This window comes from Cheilinus undulatus, linkage group 2, assembly GCF_018320785.1.
Source record: "Cheilinus undulatus linkage group 2, ASM1832078v1, whole genome shotgun sequence".
Lineage (NCBI taxonomy): Eukaryota > Metazoa > Chordata > Actinopteri > Labriformes > Labridae > Cheilinus > Cheilinus undulatus.
In genome coordinates this window covers 4,207,522-4,233,594 of record NC_054866.1, presented here as the reverse complement: position 1 = coordinate 4,233,594, position 26,073 = coordinate 4,207,522, and the positions used below count along the sequence as shown (strand labels likewise).

General features: G+C 39.5%; 1 protein-coding gene across 1 annotated transcript in view; it reads left to right on the top strand.

The window, feature by feature from the left end:
* si (sucrase-isomaltase (alpha-glucosidase)) overlaps positions 1 to 26,073 on the top strand; it is a 173,275-nt gene that overhangs the window by 50,672 nt on the left and 96,530 nt on the right. The window contains exons 16-19 of the mRNA XM_041804892.1: positions 6,784 to 6,955; positions 11,719 to 11,835; positions 18,133 to 18,287; positions 20,395 to 20,479. Of these exons, the coding sequence (XP_041660826.1) occupies positions 6,784 to 6,955; positions 11,719 to 11,835; positions 18,133 to 18,287; positions 20,395 to 20,479 (529 nt within the window). The remainder of the gene's footprint in view (positions 1 to 6,783; positions 6,956 to 11,718; positions 11,836 to 18,132; positions 18,288 to 20,394; positions 20,480 to 26,073) is intronic.

Here is a 26,073-nt window from a genome sequence, read left to right as displayed (position 1 = left end):
GCTTTGATCCCATGGGATAAATGCAGAAATGAGTTTTAATGAGTGCAGATCCAAGAGTGAGTGTATTTCTATTCTGAGCCTGGCCTTGGATCAGTTTATGGACTCTTTAACTGAGAAAACCTCCAGATGGAATCAATGGGAGATATGAGGTATTTTCTTTGAGATATGGAAATTTAAGAAGCATAAATAATGCTAGACTTTATATCACTTGTTTTATTTACTAATATCTTTGCCAAAAACTCTAGCTAATTGAGGGAACACATGCTAGCTTGAGTGCAAACATTTGGCCAGTAATGCCTTTAAATCTACTCAGTCTTTGCATAATGCTATGTTCCTCATGCAGATGGTACACTGCTTCTGGAAAAGTTTAATTTTAAAATTTGCTAATTGAAACTAGGTCTATGAAAATGCATGCATTTTACAACCCCAGTTCCAAAAAAGTTGGGACACTGTTTAAACTGTAAATAAAAGCAGACTGCAATGAGTTTTAATGTTCAGAAACCCATTTTATTCACAATAAAACATAAATAACATACTAGTGGTTCAAATAGACATTTTACCATTTCATGACAAAAATATTAGCTAATTTTGAATTTGATTGCAGCAACAATGGCCTCTCATTTTATGATCCAGCCTCAACTTGCATTTGTGGATGACAAGGCCAACTGTGTTGACGGACAGTGATTGCAATCATCCAATGAGGTTCATTTGGTCCACTAGTAGCTTATTCTGTTTAATTTCTTTTAACAGACGAGAGTGTTATCTTTTTTACCCGACAGTTTCGACTCCTCACTTGCAGTCTTCCTCAGAGTGGTCACGTGATGTTGCTGTGACGTGTGTCGTCAGCTGATTTATATCTGAGGAAGACTGCAAGTGAGCAGTCGAAACTGTCAGGTAAAAAAGATAACACTCTGGTCTGTTAAAAGAAATTAAACAGAATAAGTGATTGCAATCATTGCATGTTTTTAATTAGGTGCCTCCTGAGGATCTGAAGACCACCAACATCAAATACTAGTCTACTATTATAAACTGTGGATGGTGGGATAGTCAGAGTCGTTGCCATTTTACATTGAGGAACATTTTTTTGATAGTGTTTCACAATTTTTTTATGCACAGTTTCTTCCCAGATAGGGGAACTTCAGACCCTCCTTTCAACTGAGAGACTCCTCTCTAAAATGCTCAGTTTATACCCAGTCACGTTACTGATCTGTTGCCAATTAGCCTAAGTGGTTAAGCTGTTTTTATAAGTACCATCTTCTTTTCCAGCCTTTTGATGCCCCTGTCCCAACTTTTTTGAGATATGTAGCTGCCATCAAATTCAAAATGGGCTTATATTTATGTGATATGTTAAAATGTCTCAGCTTCAACATCTGAAATATTGTTTATGTTAAACTGAGAATTAAGTATGGGTTTATGTGTTTTGCAAGTCATTGCATTCCCGTTTTTAACATTTTACAGTGTTCCAGTTTTTTTTGGATTTAGGTTGTACATGTTTCTTCGACTTTGCAGGCACCATAAGAGTAATCCCAGTGCTGATATTGTTTTGTTTGACTTAGCTCCAAAATGTAGTTATTCTTAATTTCAATCACACACGCAAAAAAAGAAAACATAAAACTGATGTACCAGATTGAAAGGAGCAGACGACGACTGCCAGAGCACGTCGGATTTATCCCTCAAAGACTTTCAGAAAATTAGCATCATTATAGTCAGATGAGTAAACGTATGGGAGCCTGGCACATTAGCAAGACACTGCACTTAAACGCCACGAGGTAAAATAGAAAAAATATAGCTGAAGTTGCATCTAGGCTGGTACTCTTTCGTCTCAAAGCCCTTGGCTAGTCATTCCACACAAGGCTAAAAGTTGGCACCAGTTGTTGGAGTTGTAATTTGCTCTAATGGTGATGGTATGGGAAATAGCAATAATTAGGAGGAAGTACACACCTGCACTAATGGGCTTTCAGCTGATGGAAAACTTCCCATGAAAGTAAAAATGCAATCACAACAACACATACATTAACTAAAGTAGCATGCAAAAAAGAAGATATTAAATACACAGCCAAGCCATTTTATGTGGAAAAACACTCACTGGCCATTAACTATTCAAATACACAATAACGATCAGAATCTGGCAATACAATCTTTAGACATCCCATAACCAGGCCTCTACTCACTTTGGTTGGAAGGTTAGACTCAAGCCAAAAATCAGCACTATTCTTATCATGTTTACCCTGCTTTAGAGCAACAATGTGGCTATAATACACATTGGCTGACCGAAATTGGATGATAGAAGACTATTGAAAACATTGCCTGGTCTGATGGGTCTACACTTCTGCTGCAAATCATATGGTCAGAACGTGGCCTACCAGACCACCAAAAAATAAATAAACAAATAAATCACCTTTTTCCTGTTCTGGACTATGTTTACATGCTTAAATGCGTGGTTGCTCTCATAAAATACATTCATGCATTAATGAGCAGTTGAACAGGTGTACCTAATGAAGTGATCAATGAGTTTATATGGTTTTTCTTTGGCATAGTTTTTTAACAGCTTTGTAAATTTATTTATCACTGTAAAACATGTCAGAACATTTTACCTTTTTGTTCTCTTGATGTAAAAACATGCAGCTACAGTGCCTGTTTATTCCCTTTTATTGATTTTAAAAATGAATCACAGCCAGTATAATTTTTTCTTTTTTGGCAAAAAAGAAAAAAAATGATAACTAAATTAAAATGCAAAAACTTCTTTAATGTCAAAGTAAAAACATATTTCTTCAAAGTAATGTCAATTAAATAAAAATATGCAATGTAAAATTAGAGTGACTGAGCTAATTTAATAAAGGGTCAGTGGATTGGTGCTAGAAGTCTCACATTTAATAAAATGGGGATCACCTACGTACAGTGAATGTGTCTAAAGTGATTGTAGTATAGAGACACTTGTGTCTGGAAGGTCCAGTCACTGGTTAATCAGTATTTCTGGCTACCATTACACCATGAAGACAAAAGAACACTCCAAGCAGCTGAGAGAAAAGGTTATTGAAAGGTCTAAGTCAGGGGATGGAAACAAACAAAGGTTCCAATAGGAAATTTGTGGCTGGACTTGAAAAGGGCTGTCAGCCAGATCCCCGTGCAACCTGGCAGAGCTTGAGCAGTTTTAACAAATAAGGATAGAGTAAAATGTAGGGTCCAGATGTCCAAGCCTGATTGAGACCTATTCACACAGACTCAGTGCTGTGATTGCAGCCAAAAGGGACTATACTAAACACTGACTTAAAAGGGGTGAAAATTTATGCTGTCATTTGTTGTATGTAATTGACATTACTTTGTATAAAACTATTTTTAATTTTACTTTCAGAGAGGATTTTTTTTGCCAAAAAAGCCAAATTACACTGACTGTGATAGATCTCTAAAATCAATAAAGGATAAGACATTCAAGGGGGTGCATACTTTTAATAGGTAATTTATTTCTGATCATTCATTTCTGCTAAAGAAACGCCAGATGTACCTTGAGATGCCAGTAGAAATCATTACATTTGAATAAAATGCCACCGTAACCTTTCAAGTATTACCTTTTTTTTTTCTTCAAATGAGGCTGTATAGCTCTGTGCAGTGTCTGCAGTTATATAAGGTTCTCTGATGGGGCATATCAGAACTATCTTATCCTGTTAATTTATAGCTGTATAAAAAACTGCTAAAGCCCAGCTGTTATTTGTTCAAATGCAGCTGTGCCACTTGAAGCACTTACTGGTACTTTATCTTCTGTTATAAACACACTATAGACAGAGATTGCATACATACAAAGATATCACAGGGGCGATTTTTGAATCAGAACGTCTAGGGTGCTCATAGGGTAGCCATTTCCACAGCACCAAAAAGGAGGACACTTTGCAGCACTTACTGAAGCAAGACAAACTTCACAGTCTTATCATAAATTCACAAACTAAACAATAATAGAAGTTGACATTTGACAAGAGACATTACAGAATAACGAGTGTATGGGACAGACGTGATCAAAGTTTCTGTGCAGCTAGTATGAGGAGAGAAAGAGAGAGGGAGCTGACACTGCGCACACTTTATTGATCACAGATGGCACGAGATACAACTAATGTGTGACGGCCAGGTAAAGTTTATGTTTGGTCAATGTTATATATACATTACATACAAACACCAGACTGATGTGCGGAGAAAGAGAGCAATGCACAATATGTTGCGTTACGTTCAGGTGGGCGATTCCAAAAAGAGGACAAATAAGCGTCCAGCTTGAGGCTGCGCTGGACGCCGGACGCAGGACAAGGCATTGAAATTCCGGATATGGCCACCCTAGGTGCTCAGCTCCTAAAGACAATGTGACATGACAACATTTTTGAAAATGGGCAGTGCACTGACCAAAAACACCAGTGTCACTGAACAAGTGTCATATTTTCCTATGTAGGCTTCTGTATATCTATGCTGCACAACTCGAGAGCATATTTGACATTTTGAGAATATGAATTATTGATTTTAGGCTTAGATTTTTCTTCAGACTTTCCATTAAACCTGCACTTGTACTCTAAACTGCCTCCTTGTGCTTAGACGTCTGTGCTCCAAATATCTGCTTGTCCTCAAATCTTTAGTTGGTTGCTCAAATTTCAGGTGCTCATGCTGAAACCATTCTCCTCGCATTCAGGATGCCTTTGTTTGGTTGTGAAACTGCCACTCTGATTTTCCCGTGGGCATATGAAACTTTGTTTGCTTGCTTAAAATTTTCTCTACCTGGGTACAAAACATTCTCTGTGCATTTAAAACTTTCCCTGCACACGTACAAAACTTCCTCTGGTCACGTACGAAACTTTCTCTGTGCTCAAAATTTTGTTTGCCTGCGTAAGAAACTCTCTTTGCGCATGGAAAAACCTTTTCTGCTGCTCACTAACAAAACATTCTCTGTGTGGTCTCACACTTTCTCTGTTCACCTATTCAACTTTCACTGTGTTCGCGTAAAACTTTCTCTGCTTGCGTAAAAAATGTTCACTGTGTCACTCTAAACTTTTTCGTACGAAACGTACAAATTTAGGGAAGAGACTTAGGGCCACTGGAAAAAAAAAGAAAGAAATTGAGACTCTTTTTTTTTTCTTGTGAGAAAAAAAGCCACAATTCTGATATTGAAGTCAGAATTCTTAGATTAAAGTCAGAATTCTGAGTCTAATTTAGAATTAAAGTCAGACTTTTGACATTTTTCAGGAGTCAAAATTCTGACTTTTTTCTCAGAATTCTGACTTTAAGCTCAGAGTTCTGACTTTTTCTCACATGTAGAAAAAGTCTCAATTTTTTTTCAGTAGCCCTAATCCTCTTCCGTTCGACCTGCATACTGCATACAAGACTTTTTTTCTGTGCACTTTAAACTGTCTCTGCTTGCATACAAAACTTAGTGTGTACTTAAAACTTTCTCTGCCCTCGACAAACTTTCTCTGCACACTCTCACAAACTTTGTACGTGTGTTATCAAAATATTTGAGGTCCTTGGGTGTTTTTGATTAGCAAACCAATAGTTCCCAACAGTGTGGTTCTGGAAGTAAAAATCCCCTTCATTTTCGCCATAGCATGTTTGAATAAATTAGCTATATTATCAAAAAAAATCCAAGTTAGACTTGCCACAGGCTACTGGAGTGTGAAACGATGACATAGTCTCCTGGAAAACAGAAAAGTTCTTAAGATATTTACCTCGTTTTAAGAAAATAAATAGTTTATTCCAGATCTCAGGCAAAGTACTGAGAGAGCAGTATCCTTGAGTGTCACAGTGATGTCTCTGATTTGTGTGGTCTCTGGTTTTCATGGAAATGTCTACCGAGCCTGCGAATGAAGCTTGTCGACTGCTGATGATGACACTACATGCCACCACAGTATGAGGCCATAAATACTCAAACTAGGACATATTATAGCATTGTCATTTCACATAAAAATGCTATGATAAAGATAAGTGTGGAAAAAAGGTGAATACATACTTTAAAAGATTGAAAAGCTTTCAATAACAACAAATAAAATAAATCCCAATAAACTGTGGAATATGTAGTTCCATTCTCCTTGTAAGGAAATATATACACAGTCCTGTACCTCTTCCTTTTATCCATTTTTGAACACCGTCATAAATCAAATGTTTTACAGTCATGAGCACTGAGGTAGCTGGTTCATGCATCCAAAGCGTTGGACTAATGATTGTACAAAACGTCTATGGGGGATTTGAATGGTGAAATTGGCTTCCAGGACCCACGCTGCCTAAAAAGTGGGCAGGCACTGCTGAGCGCTATCGCCTATGAGAGATCACATACTCACTGACAGATCCACACATATTCTCTGGACGCCCTCAATCCTGACCTGCTAAAGTCAATCTGCTGAGTCATTCCTTCAAAGCCAGCTCATCTCTCTGTTGTCTCCTTCTCCTCTCCGTCCTCCTCCTCCTCTCTGTCCACTAATTAAAATGTATTATTGGCAGGAGACACATTTTGTAAACATCATCAGGGCTTTCTATTGTCATGGAAATCGATGCTGCTTCGATTTCCCTCATCAAACAAAATAATAATGAACAACAGGGAAGGAAAAGTACGACTAGTTCTGGCTGTGTCCCCACCAGTATCTCTACATCTCGCTCTCCTCTGTGGGTTTGTACAGTATGAGCTCTGGTATCTCTTACTCTGGTGTTCTTTGAGTCATCCTCTCTATCTCTGAGTCCCTGTGTCTGTTTTATCTTATTGACCTCTTTCTCTCCCCCTGCTTGTTCTCCTTCTCTCCCCGCTGCCTCCTCTCCATCCCACAGAGCTCTGCAGCGTGTCTTTGGAGGAAACCGTACCCTCATGTTGACCCGCTCCTCCTTCCCAGGTGTGGGGAAGTATTCGGGTCACTGGCTGGGGGACAACGCTGCCAACTGGAACGACATCAAATGGGCCATCCCGGGCATGCTGGAGTTTGGGCTCTTTGGGATTCCCTATGTGAGTAAATCTTCACGCAAGGGAAACAATATAAGCTAAGAAATAAGATAGAATTCGAACTAGTGGCAATCATAGTCCTACGAAGATGTGTGAAGAATTTCTTTCCTGTTTTTGATTTATTTCAGAGCATTTTTTTGCACCAAGAATTTTAATTTTAAGGATCTAATTGTGCTTTGAGGCCATTTTACTTGTGAACTTTGATATCAAAGCATTGTTTAATACAAAACTTTGTTCTGTTTGATTTTAATTGCCAAAAGGTACCAGTAAGGTAACAAATGCAGTCATCCAAAATTCTAGTCTGGTTCTGTTTTAAGCTGCTTTCACACCTGGATAGTTAGAAGTTGTCCTGAAACATGATGTTTCCCCCTTCCCCTTTCTTCCCCCACCTGCCAAATTTAGCATTTACCTGTCTGAATACTAATCATTTGTCATGACATTGCTCTTTTGGCAGTTTTTCCAGTTTTTTGCCATTAAGCAGCTTGGAATGTGTTTACTGAAGTTACTGGGATATAACAGGAATAATATTTAAAACCAGGATCAATTGAAGAAGTTGGCAAGCAGTCTCGACTTCCTAGCTTTTCCCATAAAAGTTAATACATATCTGACACTACAAAAAAAAAAACAAAAAAAAAAAAACGTGCAGCTTTCTTCAGTCTATGGGACAGACGGAGCAGCATCAAAGTAGCTGCATGAGAGACAGCAACCTCTCGTGGTCAGTATGATGTTTGTAAAGTTTTAACAGCCCTGATCTATTTTCGTACGTGCGTAGAGTACAAGCGGCAAACTCCAGTCCTGAAAAATGAAGCTGTGGAAGTGCAACAAATTGCATTAGGGCGAGTGTCCACTTGAGGCTGGCTGCAGGAAGACCTAAAGTCACGTAACCAACACGTGTTTAAAAGCTGGTTTTTACACTAGAAATAAACTGGTTGATAGCCAGGTAAAAAAAAAAAAAAAAAAGAAAAAAAAAAGAAATGTGTCCCATTAGCTAATGTCCTCACGCTGTATGGGCGGTAATTCTGTCAACCAGAATGCTAGCTAGCTAACAGGAAGTCAACTACAATTCATCCACACTGTAGGAAAAACAGGCTGTGACATAATGACATGAGGACAATGCTTCATTGGTGCACGCTTTGGCTCACTTTACAGTCTGAAACACCAGAACCCCCAAGGGACAAATACAACAATGGATCAAATTTATCATCTAAATTGAAACAAAGGGCATGAGCTCTGGAGTGAAAGCGCTTTTAATGACAAAGACTGAACTGCTATTAATGATTAAAAAGAGATGGAGCACTTCTGTAAGCCAAAAGACCATTCAGAAATTCATATACAGCTAGTTAGAGCCAATCAGAGCCTTTCTAGTGTTTTAGTCTGGTTAACATGTTGTACTGGCTCTGTCTGTCAGCTTTTTAAAGATTATTCAGCTTAAACCTGAGATCTCTGCTCCAAAATTAGCATGAAGACCAGAGAATGGCAGGATGGGGTGTTTGGAAAGCGATCCATTACAAAGTTTGGCAGCACACTGGCTCTCTTTGTAGGCAGAACAGCACGTGAAAAAAACTTGGACTCCGATAAAACACTTGCCTTGTCAGCACAAAGTGCACTCTATACTGTATCGTTGGACATGTGCGTCTGTGCACGGAGTTCAACCTGCGGTAAGAAAACGCCAGGAAGTCGAACGAGCACACATACACTCAGAAACGTCCAGCTGTGAGCCTCGGGGGGTCGTGCGGATGCCAACTACGTCCTGGTGGGACTGTGTCAAGCAGATTTTTGGTTCTTTAGCACACAGACTCAGAGGCACACAAACCCAGAGAGACAGAGAGGAAGACAGCAGGAGAAATGGGATTTGGATCGATCATCCCCCATTGAGTCTGTTGTGAATGTGGCCAGTAGTAAACAATAGAAAGAAGCAGTCTCTGTGGACTGGCCTTTGACTCAAGTCTCTTTTTGGACTCCATTGTGCAATTAATGTAAATAAAGATCACTGCCTGCATACTCTATCTGCCAATAAATCATGACTTAATTTAGCAGATGCCAAGGAAGACATTTTAAAAGAGCAAGCTGTGGTTGGCTTTCACGTTCAGGCTTTACTGTAGGACAGAGATACTCAACCTGGGGATCTTTAGTTAGTTTTTGTTCTTTTTTAAGTCATAAAGACAATATCATACACATACTTAGCTCACAAAGCCTCTCCGCCTCTTGTCCAGTGACAGAAACATACTGCAATGAGAAACACTGACCACATCTTTCCTGACCTTTCCATTTAAACCACAGACTGTAGAAAGAATAGGACAAACCCAGTGTGACGTCAGCCGTTTGCTTACAATAGGTGGAAGCCAATCTGCAGCAGCTTCCATATTGAAGTCGATGTCCCAGCCGAACTTTGGATCAACCTAACAGCCCGTCCACTAAGCTCGACTTCCTTCTAGGCAGTGGGCCTGTTTATGACCACTACTGCAGACAATATTCAGTTGTTTTTCTTCCTTCTGGAGGTGTCTGGATTGACATTTATTGAGCTGAGCTACTTTAATGCATTTTAACTTCAACATATACATCCTTCCAACTTCTAATCCACTCCACACTCCCATGACTTCACAAGTAAAATGGCATTCATGAAGAATGCCAGTACATTAAGTTTAACATTTAAGGCTGTAATAGAAACATACTGTACTTACCTGTACCTAAATGTCAAAGCGTCCGCTTTTCATGTGTTTCAGATCGGAGTTGACGTCTGTGGTTTCTTTGACGTCACCTGAACATGAAAAGAAGGCTGCAGCCATTTAAAAAACAGGCTTTTTCTACACACACATGCTTTATTATACAATTACTTATTATCCTAATTACTCAGTGTATGTTATCTGACTATAATCCCTGTGTTTCATAAATACAGTTTTTATAGAGCAGCATCCACAAAGAAAAATAGTCAGGTGTCTAACTTTAGAAAAAAAATAAAACAATGATCAAACCAGATCAGTCTGATATAATCTTTATTGACCCCACTCTGGATGTAAAGCGTGTTTATTTCTGACAGACTCCTGCTCTCTCAGACTTTTATTCTCTTTATAATTTAATAAACACAAAAAATAACTATTCAAGGAAATATCTGATTCTTTTGATCTGACAACCAAAAACACATTTTAAGTTTGATGGTGAATCAAAAAACTAATCAAATATTAAACTCCGTAGCGTTTCAGTTTTTTTTTTTTTTGTATTGATTTTTATTAAATCTCTGCTGAATATTTCATTGAGAATACTCATTTCAAACACTTTTTAATTTCCCACCTCATCACTATTGGCTCTGTCGAGACTGCTGTTGTTTAATAATCTGTTTTGTGTTTGTTGGGCCCATTTATCCTGTCTTTTTAAAGCTCAGTTTCTCCTCCATTATTCATCTTTGCTGATGTTGTAAAGTTTTATGGAAGTCCAATAGCTGCAACATCCAATCAGTGAGTGATTTCTAATAAGGGGGTGCATCTTTCACATATAAAGAGTTTTGGAAAGCCCGCTCACGTGTGTCTCTTCGGTCTTCTGATCTCAGTCCTTTGTCCTCCAACCAGTTTAAATGCTCATTGATACTCTACCATAGTCCGTAAAAAGAATTGGACAAAGCCTGTGTGATGTCAGCCATTTGATTACAATAGTCAAATAGCTGTTGAAGCCAGGTGGTGAAGAGAAGAGGTGTAAATGGGCCACAAATGGCGAAAAATTGGGAAAAAGGGACACAAATGGGTTAAATGTGACTTAAAGAAGTGGAAAAAATGGCAAAAGCAGTAAAAATGGGTTAAGTGGCAAAAATTGGGAGCAAAAGTGGTTAAAAGTACCATTGAATAATTTCAACATCTGAACCCAACAGTAGAAGGCACACTCTTCAGCTCCCAACTAAAGAAACTGTTAGCCAGGATGCTAGCACCAGTGCTACTGATCCAGCACACATGCATTGATATCATCAATCAATCACAACTGGGGAGGGCCCATTCATTGTTTTTTTTTTCTGGGGCCCAGCTGACTCTGTGGGCAGACCTGGTTACAGTACTTTTCATGATGTTGTAGTAATAACTTAGAGTTGTACAAATTCCCAAGAGATACCTAGGCTTTCCTTGAGGCACACCAGTGCCACATCATTTGAGAACCACTGCTCAAGACATGGTTCCAGTGTTTGAGGTTGCTCCCCTTCAGAGCAAAACCATGGTGCCGTGGTGCACTGCACAGCTGGAGTATGTAGCAAACCACTGCAAACACTTACTTCAGTTTATCAAAGACAATGTAGACAAATGATCTCATTTTGAGTATTCTTTTTCAATGAAAATCTTATTATTTCTACATTTCACTGGACTAACCAGTAGGTTGTTTTTTGTTGCCATGGTTCTTTAAGAGGCTTTGATTTTTAATTTAATAAAAAGAAAGTGAAGTTGTAAAATGCGAAAAGCCTATTTTTTGAAATAAGAAACCCAAACAAACCCTGTCTCCACCAGGCTAGGCTGTGGGCCTGTTTATGACCACTACTGCAGGAGATATTCAGATGTTTGTCTTCTTTCTGGAGGTGTCTACATTGACATTTATTGAGCTGAGCTACTTTAATGTGTTTTAACTTCAACATACATTCTTGAACTTCCAATCCACTCCACACTCCCATGACTTCACAAGTAAAATGGCACTCATGTGAAGAATGCCAGTACATTGAGTTTAACATTTAAGGCTGTAATAGAAATATACTGTACTTCAACTTAAATGTCAAAGCGTCCACCCTTCATGTGTTTCAGATCGGAGCTGACATCTGTGGTTTCTTTGACGACTCCAGCGAAGAGTTATGCCGACGCTGGATGCAGGTGGGAGCGTTCTACCCCTTCAGCCGGAACCACAATGCTCAAGGCTACAAGGTACAGTAGAAACTCTACTTTTATATTAGACTGTCACTTCTAGATGTATGCATCACACCACCATCATCTGGTGGAAAGTGCTGCAGGGTATACCCTTCTTTTCATAACATTATATACACGCTGCAGCCTCCAAAATGGATTTATGTTTCAGCATGCATGTATATCATCTGTGTGTTTTTAAATGGGAGCAGTTGGAGCTCTGAATTGGGCTTTAGCACTGGGGAGGTTAGCCGCTGAAAATTATTATAGCTGCTGTGGGTATTGGAACATCTGAGCCCAAAGTAAATCTGAAGCACGCTGCCAGACTGATGCTCATCCCAGAGGTTAATGTTTTATATTTTAAGTAAAAGATAACGTTAATGGAAATCAAGCTAAATTGCTGTAATATGATGTGCCATATGGTGGAGAGGCAGACAGGTTATTGTAAAATATCGAAGCAATTTCAATTTAGGTGGCCCCCATGGGCATCAAACCATTTACAAACCTTTGAATGGGTACATCATTTACTCTCAGCACAACCATTTCATCTTTAGGTTTCTGCCTGGTTTTATAAAGCATGCGATTTCCTTCCTGGTGTTTGATTTACCAGAGACTTTAGGTGACAGATGGCCTCTATTATACCTTTGCTACATTTTAAAATGTTCCCTTCTCATGTAATCATGTCATATGCTTCGAAAAACGATATGTACAGGTCCTTTAATTTTGGACAAATGCAGGCAAAAGCAGACTCTACATATCTTGTCACAGCCATCAATATGTAGATTAGAAATCTATGAAACCAGGGCACTCGTCTTTATAAATACACAGCCATGATCTTTGGGTAGAAGAAAATGCAAAATAACTTTTCATCTGAAGTCCGACACCCTTTTCCCAGTGACATGTTGCCTTCTTCCTCCTTGAGCTGACACCTTTCTTCAGTAGACCTGACACCTTTGTCCTGAGACTTGTGGACTCTTCATCAGTAGTCTGATGGCTTGTTTCCTGAGACCTGAGGCCTGTTGACTCCTTTCTTGATATGATCTGACACTTTTCTTCAGTAGTCCTGACCCTTTTCTTCATGAGACCTGACACCTTTCTTCATTTGACCAGACACCTTTTTTCCTGAGACTTGTAGACTTTGAGACTTTTTTCAAGACCTTTCTCATTGGAGGTCTGATGCCTTTTTCCTCCTAGACCTGATACTGTTTACTCAGACCTGACTTCTTTTTTCCATGAGACCTGTAAATGTTTCATCTGAAGTCTGACGGCTATTTTCCTGAGACCTGATGCTCCCTGACACCTTTTTCAAGAGAAGTTTTGCCTTTTCATCTAAAGTCAAATGCCTTTTTTCCTGAGACCTGATGCCTACTGACGGCTTTCTTCATGAGGCCTGACACCTTCAATTATTGGATATGACACCTGACACCTTTTGCCTGGGACCTGAAGCCTTTTGTCTTGAGACCTGATGCCTTTTACATGGGTAATGATGCCCGTTTCCTAATATCTGACAGTTTTTTCCTGACACCTTTTGTCGTAACATCTAATGCCTTTAATCCAGAGACCTTTTACTCTAAAGTCTGATGCCTTTTTTCCTGAGACTTTACACTTTATATCCTGAGACGTGACACCTTTATCATTGAGACTTGACACCCATATTTTGAGACCTAAAACCTTTTTCCTCACTCCTTTTTCTTGAGACACTTCTCATCTGAAATCTGATGGTGCTTTTTCTGAGACCTGAGACATACAGACAACTTTCTTAATAAGACCTGACACCTGATATATTTTTTCCTTAAACTTGACGTATGTTTTCTGGTGACATGCCACCCTTTCATCTAAACTTCTTCATCTAACACCTTTTCTCCCAAGAACCCTGTCATTTGGAGTCTAACATCTTTCTTTCTGAGACTTAACGCCTACTGACACCTTTCCTTGTGAGATCTGACATCTTGTTCATGGGACCTGACACCTTTTTCCCTGAGACTCTTTTCATCTAAAGTCTAACAGCTTCTTTGTCTGAGACCTAACACCTACTGACACCATTCTTCTTGAGGCCTGATAGCTTTGTTTTCCTGACAGCTTACACCTTTGTATAAATTCTGACACCTTTATCCCTGAGACCTTTGTATCTGAGGTCTCACACATGACAGAGGTCTTCCTAAGAACCTGATGCCTTTTCAGATCCTTCACCTGAATCTGAGACATTAAGATGTCCTAAAATGGACACCATGCTGAGGACACCCTTTAGACTCAAGTATGTCTTAACGTCTTCACTTGTCTGCAGTCAGTTTCCACTAGGGATGCGCAGGGTTAATCTCTACAACGGTTAAATTTGTTTAGCAAATTAGCCGGCATGGGATTTATGAATCGGTTAAACTAATTACCTACCATTTTTTATAAACACAGGCTTAAAATCCCATTTAATAAAGCTCTTTTAACCTGTAATGAACCTCCTGCCACTAGAGGCCGCTGTAGCTTCAGTTAATGGCCACTGCCTTCCCATCTAGCACTTCCCTGATGTAAACATGAGAAGCTTAGCGGTAGCTTAGCGTTAGCGTATAGTAGGAACAGGGCGGCATGACAGTTTTTTAAGTAGTAAATGGAAATGAAGTGGTGTGTAACCCATCTAGGGTATAATTTCCACCCAAAGTGAAAAGAGGCCACATATCAAAGCACGATATTAATCTGCAAAGAGGAGCAATGACTAGTGGCACTAGCTTGTAATGTTAGCCACGCTGTAGAGTATATCAGGCTAATGTCACACCCTCTAACACAATGACCCTGTGAGGAATTCAACAGTTTTCTAGTAGTTTTGTCCTCTTTAGACTAGTCGAAATGCAAATAAGCAGATAGCCGAATAGGGAAATAGACGGTTAGAAGCATCCTTAGTTTCCACCCATTTAGCAAAAACTCTAGCTAACTACTTAGGTTTAGCTCCATCCAGAGTCTTGTGTCAATTTGCATTATCCAAAATAGAGCAACAATAAACAATATAAAGGAATTCTGTCCTTGTATTAGTTGTAAACCGGGAAACTTCACCAAAGAAAAGTTACCTCTTTGCTGTTGACAAAGGTGGTACCATAAGTCCCGTCTCTTCTTGATTATGATTGGTTGGTTAGGGAGGGGTGACACGAATGAGTGTGGTGCCTCCAAATATTGAACTATTTTTAACCAAGCATGCTGTGAGCAAAAAAAAAAAAAAAAAAAGAGCTGACACCAAGCGCGTTTTTGCTCAGGATGCTAAAAACGCTGGGCTACTTTGATTTTGTCTGCCAGTGCCGTAAACATCAGCCCTTGGTGTTTGACTCTTTTGTGTCCAAGATGGTAAAAAAGGATGAAATACTGTCTCTCTTCAGCTATTTATGGGTGGGTGTTTAGAAAATAGTAATTAAGTTGGTATTTAAAAGCCTCTTTTTGGACAAAGGGAGGAGACTCCCAGTGACAACTGCTCTCAGAAGGTTTAACGACTATTTGATCCGTCATGAAAAAGAGCCATATTTATATTTCTTTAAAAAAGCACATTATGAATGCAAATGCCACATGTCAGATTAGAGAAAATGTTACAGGGAGACAGGAAAAGCTCCGCTGAGCCTCCAACAGTGTTTATATTGATGTTGCATACTGTGCTATTATTGCAGATGAACACAAATAACTCTGAGAGTAAGTCCATCTCCTGTATCGAAAAGCATGGAAATTGATGCTCTCACAACATTCTCCATGTGACATTTCCACGCTCATCACTGCTTCAAAAATAGCACGACGTCTAGGTGGGGCAGGGGAGGGTGGGGGGTAAGAAACGCTGAAAGAAAGGGGTGGGGGGGGGGGGGGGTGGGGGGGGATTGTGTTTGCTTGAGGACAGGGACATGATGATGATGAATTTGAAGTACAATTTCCTCTAAATGAGACAGCTAATGTGTGACCTTTGCTTTGCCCTAATCATGGCTCTCATCACACGGCCATGCCGGCCAGTCCACACTCTCAGAGGTGCCGAGGGCATAAATGATTAGCCAGATGAGAGGAGCACGGCCTGTTAGCAGCTAATCACCCTCTCACTCTCCACTATCATAGAAATTAAATCATACTTCTGTTTCTTTCTCACACATTCCTTTTTTCTTTTCTCTCCAGTTCTCTTTTGCTCATTTTCTTGGCAAACTTTGCTGTTAGATTAGTCTTATGTAAAGTTAATTTCCATTTTAATCATTATAAATAAGGTTAATGTCCACTTATTCCTCATGAATAAATTGGTGATGTTGAAAGAAAAGGAAATGAACAGTTCCTTGTTTTTCTTCCTCCCTCTTCCCCCCGAGCATCTCACCCCTCCTTCTGGTCCTCTTCACTCTTTTATATCCTCTCACTTCAAGTCTCTCTCTCAATTTTCATATTTCCCTCCTTTATTTTTCCCCAAATTCTTTGTTTCTCTGAACCATGTAGAGCAGGTGGATTAGCCAGATTTTATGTCTGTCATCAGGTGGATCCATCTTACAGTGGTTTGAGTTGATATGCCTTCCATCTAGCCAGTGTCATTCGAGGAAAAAGAGACGGAAGCTGCAGACATGAAGCGACTGCAAGCCTGTAAACAATGGCAGCCAGTGACTAGATTAACATGGATGCAGCTAAAGCAGTAGTTTGATCAGAACTGGTCAACTTCTTTTTAATCAAAGAAGAGCAAAGAACACTGAAAGATTTTCTTTAATGTACAGTATGGGAATGTTTACAGATAGAAACAACTCTCCCCTCATTATCTAGCCATGGCTGAAGTAGTGTAAGTGGTGTCTGATACAGGCTCTGCAGCTAAACAGAGAGAAAAGTCTGTTGTATTATGCCTCCTGTACACTGGCTGTAGTCCAACAAATCATGTTGAATTTATAATGAAAATATAAACTGCAGAAACTTTACTGCAGAGATCACACAACTCTCATGCTGAATTAAAAGGCAAAGAATAAAAATGAGTTTTAAGATGCAATTCAAAAGTCAGTGAGGTGGGGGATGTTTTAATTTCGAGAGGCAGTTCGTTCCACAATTTGGAAGCCAGCACAGAGAAGGCATTTTGGACTAACTGTAAGCGTGCGAAGTAAGCCTGGTTAAAACCAACATAAAGAGCATTACAGCAGTCCAATTGTGTAGAAATAAAAGCATGAAAAAAGCATGAGCATATGTCTCATAAAAATGGGAAAATTTCATGTGAAACATCAATAAATCCAGTGTGAATATGTGTTTATATATACACATATATGTGTATATGTGACAGACTGAATCATAGCTTTTTAACTCAAGCTCTACTCAGCTAAGACTTGTAGTTTAAATATTTGCCCTTATTTTCTCTTTCCACCAAACTATAGAAAGTATTGATAGTGGCATTGAAAAGGACTCAGATCAGCACTTTCAATGTGCTGTAAATAGAATTAAAAGAATAGAAATAGAAAAAACTTGACAAGAACAACCTTTAGAAAAACTGGAAACATAAAAATATGCTTAAACTATCAAAAATGCTGTGATTAATCATGATTAATCACAGCGAAGTTATGTGATTTACTCGATATCTTTTTAACATAAATACATCAGAAGTTACTTTTCAAGTCCATATATGAGTAAATGTGTCAAAAGAAATTTCAAAAAAAGGAAATGGAGCTCAGCGTTAATTCGTGCAGGACATTGTTGTTGTATGCTCAGCCGGGATCAGCTGATCCCAGTTTTTCAGCTCCCAAAGCCAATCACAGCTCTTTCTCTCTACACAGCCATATATTTGAATATGACATACTGTATTTGAATATGACCTACCTCTCACTACTTCCTGCTTGCATTAATGCCGATGCACCATGCTGCTGCTGGCTTAGCTTAACCTCCTCCACCCCAGCCTCCTCCTTTGTGGCATAAAGCTTGTTGAACCCTCATACTGAGATTCATGCTACCATGGATTAATTGCTTTTGGACTTATTTTATCATATCTAATATGCATTATCATAAATGTATCTATCTAAATGGGGTTCTCTAGCAAGGCACTCACTGGAAAGTCAAAACATGCTGCTTTACTAACCCAAGGAGCATCTTTACAGCAGAGCCTTCTCTGCCAAGTATAATTGTATATCCATTTTGCAGTAAAATGGTAAAATGTATGAAGAGTGTGCTCCTGGCTGATATAAAGAAGCTCAATGGCTTGATTGTGAATATAAAAGGGTACAAACAAATACATTCTGCTTTAGAATGATCAGAGTACATTCTCCCTTACAAGGATAAAAGTCAGATCTTTATATTTTTTTTCTAGTTCCTTCGTTTTTCATTCATTAATACCATCTCCTGTATTCATCATTCTGTTTCCAGCCCCAGGATCCTGCTGCATACGGCCCTGACTCCGTGCTGGTGCAGACGTCCAAACACTACCTGAACATTCGTTACACCCTCCTGCCTTACCTCTACACTCTCTTCTACAAAGCCCACACCACCGGAGAGACGGTAGTACGTCCTGTGATGCATGAGTAAGTCACTCAATTAAATATTTGAAAATTATGAATATATTATGAATATTTTGAATGAATATTTTAAAGTCCTTTGAATACTAATTTCCACTCTATGTAGTCAGAGGCAGTCATGAAGGACTTGACCATTGGTGTTCACAGAGTAAGAATGAACTCTGCCATTGAAATTACTCCCAGGAAAACAAACTGAACTTCTATGATGGTTTAGCATTAAGCCTGTAGATGTGAGTACAGAGGCGTGTTTGTGTGGCATGATCACAGGTGTATGATACCTCTGCAAAGATGGATCCTGTTCTGTCCAGTTAGGGTTGGCTCATAATTGACTCTTGGACTAAATGGCTTGAGAGGGGGCTGTTTGACTAGTGTCAAAGTGCCATTTCTCAACTCAGCTGTTTCTGGACTACTTCCTGTTTAACAACCTTTCCCCTGGGCCATGTCTTTTAAGTACATTCTATGACCTTAACGTGGCTAAAAGGTGTACTTAGGGCAGGAGAGTCCAAAGTTTTTCCACTGAAGGCCATTTATAGAAATAGATAAGAATGGGGGGGGGGGGGGACACTTCCATATACCACACTTTGAGGATATTAAAGTTAGTAAAACCAATCTAATGTATTTTTATATATTCTAAGTGATTGAGTGTGCTCACATGGCTAGTTAGTTAGCCAAATGATTTAAGGATTTTTGGGGAGGCTAATCAGAATTCAGGGGGCCCTGTTTGGCCCTGGCTGACACTGGCTACACAACTGGAACGCTATAGTTGCTGCTATCTGCTGCGGTAATCACTTAAGGCGTAATAAAACAAGATATCCTTTTGTTTTTTGGTTATTTTTAGTTTACAGTGTCTTCTTAGTTTAGTCACAAATATATAAAACACAACACTAAAATCTTGTTAAAATGTTTGGTTACAGAATTAGCCTGGTAGCACCGCCTTGCGCTGAAACCAGTGTTAATTTTGGTTGCAATTTTTAATTTTAGTCTTGATTTTAATCTTTAAATGAAATGTATTTTACTGTTTGTCACATTTTAGTCATTTCTATCCCTTTTGTTTTTTGTCCAGTTTTAGTCGATGAAAACTCAAAACATTTTAGTCTAGTTTTAGTCCATAAAAAGTTCTCACATTTTAGTCTTTACTTTTAGTCCAAGCATTTGTTTTCTTGCCTAAATCTGGTACCAAATCATGTTGGCGTGTTCTCTGCACTCTGTCTGAGCTGGGGTCCCTGCTTTCTACAGCTGAGAGGCAGACGAGCTACATCTACGTTGTTTTTGGAGGATTTACCCACAGTGGAGAAAATACAGCTTTTAAATGTCCAATGAAAACCACATTACATTTTAGTCTAGTTTTAGTCATCTTGACAAAAACTAAACCTAAACTCAAACTCAGTTTTAGTCAGTACAGATCTATCTTTGTTAGACTTAGTCTAGTTATTGTCATTGAAAAAAAAAGGCTGTCGATAAACATTTTTAGTCATAGTTTTAGTTGATGAAATTAACTCTGGCTAAAACTAAGAAGTCTGACATAGGGTATCCACATTGTGATAAGGGAGTATTTTTCATCCTGACATAAGATGTATCGTGATACAGAGGCCAGATACACAGTGACTTGTGGTAATAAACATGACGTAATTAGCATTTCCTCCTCTGAATTTTCCACAGCAGCTGCTTTTTACTGCAGAGAATAAATACAGATTGTAATATTTCTGCTGCTACTGGAAAAGGATCTTTTAAACAGAGCCATCACCACCAAGAGTTTTCCTGACTGAAATGATTTCTTAAAGACACGGTGTTATTCTCACCCTGCTGTAAATTTGTCTGCATTTGTAACTGATGACAAGTTTATACTACAAATCAATTGTTTTATATAAACAGAAATTTGTCAAACATAGGGGTTTTCTCAAATATTTTAAATAGGAGGGGGCATGACAAAAAAAGGTGTAATCTATCTTTTTCTATTTTTTCTCATTTTTGTTCAATAAGAAAAATCTTAGCAGAACGACTCATTAAATGAAGATAAAATCCGTTCAACACAGTGAAACTGCTTTTGGTAGCCAAAACATTGAGAAAATAAAGATTTCTAATTGTGTTGATCCTTTGCTTTGTCATACTCTAGGTTCTACTCTGACAGTGCAACTTGGACGGTGGATCGCCAGTTCCTTTGGGGGAAACATCTGCTCATCACACCTGTACTGGACCAGGTCAGCCAACAGACCTGCATACATGCATGCACAGATGCACAATGCCAGAATACATGGACAGAATATACTGACATACTCTGATCATTGTACTACAGTGCATGCCTGGTCTTCATGCACTCATTGTGGACTGTGTGTTGTGGACATGATACTGTCTTGTTCCGTAAGAAGTGTACATGCAGTATGCAGAGGAATGTGCCTTGCAGATGATGCTGCTCAGTTCTTCACACTAACTTCGCCGTATACACACCCTGACCTCCACTGGGAAAACATGACATGGGATTTTCTTTGTTGCCCTCCCCTCCTCTCATCCCTCTTTCTTCTCTCTTTCATATCCTCTCTCTTTTCTCTCAGCTCTAATGAGAGCACTGACCTCATTACTAGCAGATTAGAAGTGTAGATAGAAGTGTGTATATGTGTGTGACGTGCATGTTTGTCTCACTCTCCGTGTCTTGTGTGTACATTGAACTGTGTGTTTCTGTGTGCACACACAGTCGCTGCGGTCATGTCAAAGTGGCCTGATTAATAAGCAATTTAGCCTGGCCTCTTGTGAATTACAGAAAGCCAATTGGATTCATCGTGAGGACGGGGATAAAGTAATACCAATCACTGAGCAAAAGTTTCTCATGGAGAAGTGGACTGGCTATGCTTTCAGTGCCTTAGGGCAGGGGTTCTCAACCTTTTCAGCCCACAATCCCCAAAATAAAGGTGCCAGAAACTGGAGACCCCCACTATACCTGAAGGTGGTTGAACACAGCCATGCACAATCAAGAACAGTCATGTGCAGACATGTAAATACAAAGTGTAATCTTTTTTTTTTTTTTTTTTTACTGAATTGAAATTACATAAAAATAGCAAAAAATGGTAAGAAAGGTGGTGAAATTAGAGCAGAAATGGGTTAGAAATGTCAGAAATTAGACAAAAGTGGCAAAAAAAAATAACCAAAAAATTAGCAAAAATGGGATAAAATGGCAAAAATGGGCATAATAAGTGGTAAAAGGGAATTCAAAGTGACTGAAATGGTGTTAAAGTGGTAAAAATATGTAGACATTTGGTGAAATGGGATGTAAATTGATATAAACTGGCAAAAAGGGTTAGCTGTGGCAGAAAACATCAGAAACTGGCAAAAATGGGCTTTTCAAATTGTGAAATGTGGCTTAAAAATGGTGAAAGGGGTTAATATTGGCAATAAGGTGTCAACAGAGCCAACAATAGGCAGAAAGTTGCAAGATTTGGTTTAGAAGTAGCAACACAGGCAGAAAAAGTGTTGGAAAGGGTTTAAAACTGACAAAAAAAAGGGTTTTAAGTCGCAAAAATATGTTAAAATTGGCAAATTGGCATGAAAAAGAAAAAAATGGGTTACAGTTAGGCAAAATTGGTGTAAAGTGGCAACAGTGTAGTTAAAAAATGTTATTAGTTTTTTAAGGCATCTGGAGACCCCCTCTTAGTGTCTCGCAACCCCAAGGTTGAGAACCCCTGCCTTAGGGTATGAGTGACCTGTACAGGCCTGTAAAGTGACGATACAGGTTACTAGATTAGTGTTTTTTTTTGTTGTTTTTTTTTTTTAATGTACCTGTGGGTTGAAAAAATGCAGCGTACGCACTGTGATTGGTCCAAAAGGTAGCAGTGGCTGATCGCCTGTCTCTAAATAACATCTATGAGAGATAATAGCTGACTGTGACAATGTAACTATGCATTTTCTCATTCATGTCTCCCTCAGCGGTGGAGAAATCTCAACAAGTGGAGATATTCTCAGTAGTGTATTGAGCAGTTTCCATTTTTTAATACCGTTAGACCCTCACAAAACTTCTCTGCGGTGTACGGTTCAATGTTTACTGTTGTGTTGCATCCAATTTTAACAATAGTCTATAAAGGTCTGAACAGTGGGGAGCTGGAGTTTTGGATGAATGTTGTCCCATTCTTGTCTGATCCATCACAGCAAGCCATGCTGTTGTGGTGGATGTGGTACGTGGTTTGGTGTTGTCTTGCTGAAAAAGTCAAGGCCTTCCCAGATATATTATATTGTGTAAGATGATTATCAAAGTCTTTTATGTTGAGGAGCTTTCTTCTGAAATTGCTACATAATTTTTTGTTGCTTTCAAGTAATGGTAGGTACCGTGCCCATAAAAGTATTCACCCCCCTTTGATATTTTACAATTTAATTGATTTTAAAAATCAATCATGGCCAATATAATTTGGTTTAAAAATAAAAATTACGGCGCGCCGGTAGTCGAGTGGTTAAGGCGCATGCCATATACGCAGGCGACCCGGGTTCGAATCCGGCCCGTGGCACTATTTCCTGCATGTCTCTCCCCGCTCTCTCCCCACTTTCCGACTCTATCCACTATCCTATCAAATAAAGGCCAAAAATAAATCTTTAAAAAAAAAAAATTACAAAAGAAATCTTTTTAATATCAAAAAGAAAACAGATATCTACAAAGTAATGTCAGTTAAACAAAAAATATGTCATGTAAAATAAATAACTGTATAAATATTCTCCCCTTTTTAAAGTGGCTGACCTATTCAACAGGGGTCCAGCCAATTTGTGCTAGTAGTCTCACAGTTAGTGAAATGGGGATCACCTGAGTGCAGTGAATGTCTGGAAGGTTCAGTCACTGGTGAATCAATAATCCTGGCTACAATTACACCATGAAGACAAAAGAACACTTCAAGCAACTCAGAGAAAATGTTATTGAAGAGTACAAGTCAGGGGATGAATACAAAAAAAGAACTTTCCAAGGCACTGAACACCCCCCTGAGTTCAGTTATATCCATCATCAAGAAATAAAGGAATATGTCGCATGTGTAAATCTGCCTAGATCAGACCATCCTCACAAACTGAGTGAGCGTGCAAGAAGGAGACTAGAGAGAGAGGACACCAAGATACCTATGACTACTCTGAAGGACTTCCAAGCTTCAGCAGCTGAGATGGGAGAGACTCTGCAGACAACAACTGTACTTGACCAGTCAAATCTTTATGGAAGGGTGGCAAAGAGAAAGCCAATGTTGAAGATTAAATCTGGACTAGAGTTCACCAAAAGGCATGTGGGAGACTCTGTGGTCAAGTGGAAGAAAGTTCTTTGGTCTAATGAGACCAAAATGGAGCTTTTTGGCCATAAACGAGAACATAAGTGTGGAGGAGAGGAAGCACAGCATGTCACCGCAAACACACCATCCCCACTATGAGGCACAGTAGTGGCAGCATCAAGCTGTAGGGATGCTTCTTGGCAGCCGGCCCTGAAAGGCTTGTAAAGGTAGAGGGTAAAATGAATGTTGAAAAATACAGGAAAATCCCAGAGGACAATCTTTTTCAGTCTGCAAGAGAACAACAGCTTGGGAGAAGATTTATTTTCCAGGACAACGATGACCTCCATCGGCCATCCATGACGCTGGGTGTCAGAAACATTACCCCTTTATGCCCCCTCATGGTGCCCTTGCTTGTAGTGAGGTGTGATCTTAGAGGACATCATTTGTCATTTCTAGAGTGACTTTCAGTGGTGCTGAAAGGCACTGTGATGGAAATTCTGATGGTGAGCTAATGCATGTGGTTTGTGGCCCTTTCTTTTGTTTGAAGCTTGAAATACCTTTACAATGTTTTTTTTTTTTTTTTTAAGTGCATAAGTCAATATTTTCATTGTGACTCCTTAAAACCATACAAATAGAAATAGAAAAACACAGACACAGTCATTCTGCACGTTGACTTTGGCTCTAACGGCTCCTCGGACGGCTTCTGTGCCACTTGAAACAGATTCTTTAAACTGGAGGCCCTGAGGTGGTTGAATATCCATCTTCTTTGGTGTTGTGGTGCACACCAGGCTGAGTGCAGGCATTAAGAACCCACTGCCCACTATCTCTTCCACATGCATCAGGCCGTGAAGGGCCACATGAAGAGATAGTGTCAGCCACTCGAGTGAGGTCACCGGCTGGTCCTTAACAACCCTTCACATCCTACCTTCAAATTCCTCCTTCATTATTCTCATGGCTCTTTTCTCTCTCTGTCTCTTTCTATTTATCGCTCTGTCCGCCTGCCTCTCCCCTAATGATGCTCCTGCTCTCTCATTCAGATCAGTCAATGCTTTAACCTTGATCTCTGCGATAAACCGGGGAGATCTCCTACACTCTCTCTCTCTTTCTGTCATCCCCTCTAGTCGTCATCCGTGTTTCCACTCTCCTGCCTCTTGCCCATTACTCACTTTTCTTTTTAGCTCATCCTTTCATCAAACGTTGGCTCCCTTATCTCATCTGCATTCTCTTAATCAGTTGCTGTCAACTCACCCTTGTGATCCCGTTTCATTTCATCCCGTATCTCTTTCCCCTCCTCTCTCTGTGTCTCTCTTTAGCCCTGTATCCCTCTCTCTTGCCATCTGATCATTCTGCCAGGATGAATCTTTGGCCCACCTGATCAAAACTTACCTCATGGCTAACTGGGCTTCAGTACTCTAAATGAGGATACAGGCCCCACGCCTTGTCCCTCTCAATCACAGTTAGCAGCCACGCTAAGTCCTGCGGTCTCTTCGCATTTGTCAGCTGAGTGAATGATTGGCGCTGGGAGCAAATCAGACACCAGAAAACGAGGTATGGGGGAGCATCTATTTCCCCAGGCCGTAATCCTGCAGGCTGTGCAGCAGTTGTGACAGGTGATCTGCCTCAAACTGCAAATTTACCCTCCTAAGGGGGCATTATGTCATTTAATTTACTTAGCAGGCCATTAAAGAAATATGTTACTATCATATTTCATTCTTTTTAATGTTTCACCTGTGCCTTTTGAGTGATTTTGCCTTCAGACTACTCATATGCTCACTGATCACTTCATTAGGTACACCTGTTTAACTGCTCATTAAGACAAATATCTAACCAGCCAATCACATGGCAGCACAAATGTATTCAATCATGTAGACGTTGTAAAAATGATGTGCTGAAGCTCAAACTGAGCATCAGAATAAGGCAGAAAAGTGATTTACTGAACATGGCGTGGTTGTTAGCTGTCTGGCAGCCTGTCGTGTTGTTTACACCAAATTCAGACCAAACGTTTCAAATGTGGCAGCAGAAATGGAGACTAATCACATCAAGCAATGTTTTCACAACCTCCTATTGTCCAGATTTGATGATTCAGTGTGAGAAGCCCCAGTTTTCTCTTCTTAGCTGACAGGATTGGCACACAATGTGGTTAAATGCTGCTGTTGCACATCTGCTTCAAAGTCTGATGTGTTGTAGGTTCAGAGATGCTCTTCTGCATACCTTATTGGCTATGACCAGTGGCTAACCTCCTGCCCTAACCTCCTGAGACCCTGTGTTTTGGCTTTTCTACAATATAGTAATAAATTCTGTGATTCTAATTTTTGAGATGATTGTCGAAAATTTCCATAAAAACTTTTGAAAATTTGCTTGGGCTCTCTGGTGAATTTGCTTTAAAATTTTCAGGAATTTTCCTGAGGGGTGCTTTGAAGGTTTTTTTTTTTTTTTCTATTTTATTTTTGGCACTTTTGGAAATTTATTTCAACTGTGCTGTCCCTACAAAATGCCAAAGCAGGTAGCTGTATTTCTTATCAGAGTACAAAACATTGTGGCAGCAAGGCAGTAGCCAGAACAACTACAGT